At 41.4% G+C, this 5,604-nt stretch overlaps 1 protein-coding gene across 1 annotated transcript in view; it reads right to left on the minus strand.

Moving 5' to 3' along the window:
• TTC7B (tetratricopeptide repeat domain 7B) overlaps positions 1–5,604 on the minus strand; it is a 252,642-nt gene that overhangs the window by 135,394 nt on the left and 111,644 nt on the right. Inside the window, exon 7 of the mRNA XM_008570126.1 lies at positions 1,815–1,987. Coding sequence (XP_008568348.1) covers positions 1,815–1,987 — 173 coding nt within the window. The remainder of the gene's footprint in view (positions 1–1,814; positions 1,988–5,604) is intronic.

The following is a 5,604-nucleotide window of genomic DNA, read 5'->3' on the forward strand; positions in this document are numbered from 1 at the left end:
GGGAGAGGGAGAGAGAGTGAGAGAGAGAGAGAGAGAGAGAGAGAGAGAGAGAGAGAGAGGGAGAGAGGGAGGGAATGTGTGTGTGTATTCAGCAATCATTTCCTGATATCCTGGCTTGTGCTTACATGCAATTGGGATCCTGCAAATAAAGCAGTAGCTTATCCATTGTTTTGTGGCTAGCCAGTTCTGCACTGTCCAGGCTAACTGAAAAGAAAGAGAGCTCATGCTAACTGTGACTTAACACCAGCCAATTCAGTCCATGGACAATCTCCAAATTCCATTTGAGCCATCCAGCCTGCTTAAATGCTAGCTTGTGTTATTTTTGCCAGAGTTGCTAACGTGTGGCACAATAACTGATTCTAATTCCACTTCCTCTACCCTCCTTATTGTGGCGGGTAAGGTGGGTGCTCAGGAGTGCTGCAAAGCTCCCAGGGCTGGCAGGAAGAAGTGTGGGGCAGGGCAGGAGAAAGAGACATGCTTGAAAAACTACAAACTGGAATGCTCCCTCCCAATAATTACAACTTCTCCAGGCCCATTCCTGGCATTCCTTCCCCCTTCCTTGCTCAGAGCAGAATGGAGCCCAGGGTGGATGGTCAAATAGTTGGGACCCTCCTTATGTGACATTCTCTTCTTTGGAGTCCAAAAGCCTCAGGGAGGAATGCTGGAGTGCTCAGGCCTCAGCCTTGAAGAATGGGAAACTGGGGCCCTAGTCCCAGAGGAAGTTATGTGAAGGGCAGAGTAGGGGATAAAAGGAGACTGGGAGAAAACAAGGATCAACAGGCAGTGAGAACAAGCTCCCAAGAGCTGGCAGGCTGGAAAAGGAGGTGGCAGTGCCAGTGCTGCTACTGGGCTGAGAATGGGAGGGCTGCATTCTAATCCTAGCCGTGCTACCAACTCACTGGTGACCTTTAGTTAAACTTTTCTTACTTTGGATGAAGTTATCAACTCATTATCTGATTCTATAGAAGACATAGGGAACAAGGGTGAGAATCCTCATTTATAAACAGTAATCATGATCCTGCCAAGGGCTTCAGATAGTAGCTTTCTTAAAATTTTCCAACTTTACTATTGTGGTAGAAGCAACCATACGAAAGCAATTAATACAACTTTATCCAATGCATTTCAGCTCTTCTGTCATCTTTAGCTATTACCTGACTAATGACAAGTTGGATGTCTAAAGGTCAACGGCACAATTAGGAGTCAAAGAAGACCCTGCTGAGGTGCAGAGAAAGCCTTGACTACTGCCAACTCACAAGAGAGTTGGTTTGTAAATAATGGCAACATTAACTCCAAGGTCTAGTCATGGTGCCTTTATAATTTTAATATGCCTGGCTGGGATACTACTAGGGAAATTCCTGGAAAAATACAGCCACTGAACCACAGCTGGCCAGATAAGAGCTGAAGAATCAAAGCCAAGAATGGCTGGAGCCCCCCCGCCCCCCAAGTCACACTGTATGTCAAATATGTCAAGAAAGAATCTACTGTCCATACCAGGTTTGTGCAGAAGATGAGGGTACCAAGAAAGGAAAAGGACTTAAGTTAAAAATTAAGAGTTAAGTTAATAATTAAGATTATTAGGCATCAGGTGGTACACAGTCTGAGGATTATCTAGGCCTCCCCACAACTCTCCCCTTTCTTGTTAATTCATGTAGGTCCAAAAGTAATGGGGTATCTCTACTAAATAGGTAAATGAGACTTGTTCACATGATTTTCTTTTAGGGGAAAAATCTACCCACGTACTTCTACTCATCTAGAATTTTCCCAAGTTTCCTTCCTATCCGGTAACCTACAAGTGAGGACATCAACTTCCATACTTCTCTCCTGAGTAGATGCGGGCTCTCCGGGTGAGGGTGTAGGTTTTTGTGTTTGCTCCTTTCCGGAGAGGATCGTCCAGAGGTGACTGGCATGGTGGGTCCTCCAGAGGGTTCCAGTAGCTCTGCTCACACATACCCCGCAACAAGATCTCTGCCAGCTGCCTGGCTATTGTCTGGGAACACAAAGGAGGACAGGCATAGCCATGAATTTATTTTATATATTATTTATTCAATAATATTTATGTCATCACCTTATGCTAGGCATTATTGTAAGAGTCATAATTAAAAATGTTTACTTTTATAATGAAAATTATATGTTTATGACAAAAAGAAAAGAAAATATGATACACAAAGATATTAGAACACTTACAAAAAAAGGTTCCTGTACATCAAATGCCGCTCTCTTTTACACTCTGGAACGCTAAACACGTTTTATACCTGAAACACTTGAAACTTTTAGCTAAGCCCTTTTCCAAGCCCTCTTATGAACAGGTGAACTGCAGATATTTTCATCACCTCCCAACCGATGCCTGCTAAAGCCCCAACCAGGCAAAAAGCCAGTACTCAACTTAGATGATGCTATCCTTGAAAAAAATCTCTTCACTGACGATCTGATGTCCACTGTAGATATTTAGAATGTCTTCCTTCTTAGAGGTGCCAAGGTCCAGCCCTACATGGCCCCCGCCCTGGGGACTGAGCACCTGAGTGCTCTGTTCTCAGTGCATCCCAGGCCTCCTGGGCCAGAGGCTCCCACTGACTTTGTGCAATAGAGAAGGCAAAATGGGGACTGTGGCTCCTTTGGTCAAGAAAGACCTTTCTTCAAAGCTGGATGTGTATCTCTTTCCTCGTTGTGAAAACCCAGAAACATCTGGATCTTGTCCTCCTAAGTTAGAAGCAGATTAATATGCTTTTCAAACTGTCTGAACTCCACCGCCTAGAACGATGCCATGTATGATGCGTGGGGGAAGGGCATGTACTAAGAAATACTTTGCTGATTGATGCATATCACTTCATTTAGCTCATAATCTTCCAGGGATGAAGAAGAGGATAAATAATTTTTTCAAATCCCTCTGAAAACAGAAGTGCTGCTTCCCAGGTTGGCCCAGGCTACCCACGAGCAGTCAGAGGTAGCACAATAAGCTTCAACCATCAGGGTTGTCCACCAGGTTTTAGCTTTCTTTGAAAGATGAAAACAGGGCCGGCCCGGTGGCGCACTGCTACAGTGCGCCGCTTGGGAGCGTGGTGGCGCTCCCGCCGAGGGTTCGGATCCCACATATGGACCGGCCGCTCACTGGCTGAGTGAGGTGCGGGCGCGACACCGAGGGTGGCGATCCCGTTGCCGGTCCCGGTCCGGTACGGGCGCGACACTGAGGGTTGCGATCCGTTGCCAGTCACGAAAAAAGACAAAAAGGAAAAAAAAGAAAGATGAAAACAAAAATGCTGATCTTCCCTGAGAATGAGCCTTCTTAAAAATAAATACGTTCCAGAAGAGAGCTTTACTAGGCTTTCATCCATGTGAAATCTCTTAAAACACCACAAGGAAATTTAAATGCAACCAAATCTCTAGTTTAGTGGTTTCTGATAACCACTGGGTAAAGGCAAATTTTCTTGATTATTCCCAAGTAAGACCCACTGGCTTTAAATGTCTATAAAAATGTGAAATTAAAAGCACTCTGATCATCCCCAACTGAGCAATCTGTAAAGATCTCAGAAGAACACAATTTTCAGGACCCAAACAGTTCCTGAACTGTTTTCTTAAACCTTCCATTATGATTTCATTTTGATCTCATTGCGGTCATACAAGCTAAAGACTTCTGCTGGAAACTTCAACTGGTAAACATAATCTCCATTCACTATAGCTAAGAATTAAATGTTAAAAGAAAATAAAAATAAAAATAAACAAGGAATTTGTTTCTGGATATATTTGCCACGGAAGGATTCTAAAATTGTAAAAATTTCTGCCCTAAACAGTTTGCTTGTCCACTACTAGACAGCTCGTGCTAGATCTCATTTTCCCTCAGGGAAATTTTTAAATGAGGTTTTGATGTGATTTTATTTTAAAAGCATCACTCCATCAGTATACTACTGATTAAAAATGACATTTGATTGTACCCACTGAAAGCTCAAATGAAGTTTAGAAAAGGAGAGAAATATGAGGTATCACTAGTAAGATCACCAATATCTATCATGCCTTTTACGTTTTACACTTAGGCTATATTTAGCTTATATTTTACTTAAAAATTGTTGGTAACTATCAAATAAACTCAGAATTGAAGGAGGAAAAGAAGAGAAGTGGGCCTGAAATAAGGCCTGAATGTTGATGAACAAACTTGGTCATTAAGTGTACTTTGTGTGTGTGTGTGTGTGTGTATGTGTGTGTTTACAACTTGTGGCAAAATTCACATAACATCAAATTCATCATTTTAACCATTTTAAAGTTTACAATCCAACAGCACTTAGTACATTCAATGTTTTGCAACCATTACCACTATCTAGTTCCAGAGCATTTTCATTACCCCAAATGGAAGCCCTATACCCTCTAAACAATTACTCCCCATTCCGCCTTCTTTCCAGACCCTGGGAAGAACTAATATGCTTTCTGTCTCTATAGATTTGCCTGTTTTGGACATCTCATATAAATGGAATGACACTCTATGGGTCTTTTTGTGACTGGCATCCTTCACTTAGCATAACATTTTCGAGGTTCATCCACGTTGTATATGTATTAGCACTTCATTCCTTTTCATGGCTGAATGGTATTCCATTGTATGAATATACTACATTTTGTTTATCCATTCATCAGTTCATTGATATTTGGGTTGTTTCCAATGTTTGGCTATTGTAAATAGTGCTGCTATGAACATTCATGTACAAGTTTTGTTTGAACGTCTGTTTCCAATTCTGTGGGGTATATGCCTTAGAGTGGAATTGCTGTAAATGTACTTTTAAATCCTTCTATGCTATGGTCTCACACCATACAGAGTGTACAAAGCAACTTCTCTCTCATAAGAATATCATAAATTTGTAGTTACTAGCTAATATAAAAACAATCATAGTTATTAAAGCTGATAGAAACACTGTCTTATAAATGGCATTAGCTGGAAAAGCTTTCTGATGTCCTTTGTAAACCAAGACACAAGTGAGTGAGGCCAAGGAAGTGTTTCTCCACTAGGGTGGGCAAAGAACCACCTGTGGAAACTTTAGAAAACACAAATTCTCAGGCCCTGCCCTTGACCTGCTCCACTGGATTTTCCAAGGCCAGGTATGGGGATAGGTATTTGTTCAAAGTTCCTCAGATAGTTCTGATGGACGTCTTTGGTGGAGCACTCCAAGAATCAGAAACAGTTTAACTTAGGCCTCTTGAAGATCATCAGCTGAGAACAAAGGCATGATTGCACCTCGAGTGTGACATAAAATGGGAAGTGTCTCCCTCATGTCAACACGAATAAGTTGGCAACTGAAATGTCCAGGGGCAGCTCCAGTCCATCCAGAAGTTCTTTAGGGACTTCTTCATTAGTCTTCTCAGAAAAAAAAATTTGAAGAGACTCTCTCCCCTCCCTTCCTACCATATGTGTATTCAGAATCCTAATTCACAGAGTTTTAAAAAGTTAAAACACACTGATTTGAAAATCTTAAACCTTAGACAATAATGGAAGATATTCTCTAATTCAGAAAAAAATGTTGAAGTAAACAGCATGTAGTTTCCCAAGGTGCATTCAGTGCACTTGCACCTTTTTTAATCAGGAAAATCCATTTGGTTTATATATATATATATATATATATATATATA

This window comes from Galeopterus variegatus, unplaced genomic scaffold, assembly GCF_000696425.1.
Source record: "Galeopterus variegatus unplaced genomic scaffold, G_variegatus-3.0.2 Scaffold571, whole genome shotgun sequence".
Classification (NCBI taxonomy): Eukaryota; Metazoa; Chordata; class Mammalia; order Dermoptera; family Cynocephalidae; genus Galeopterus; species Galeopterus variegatus.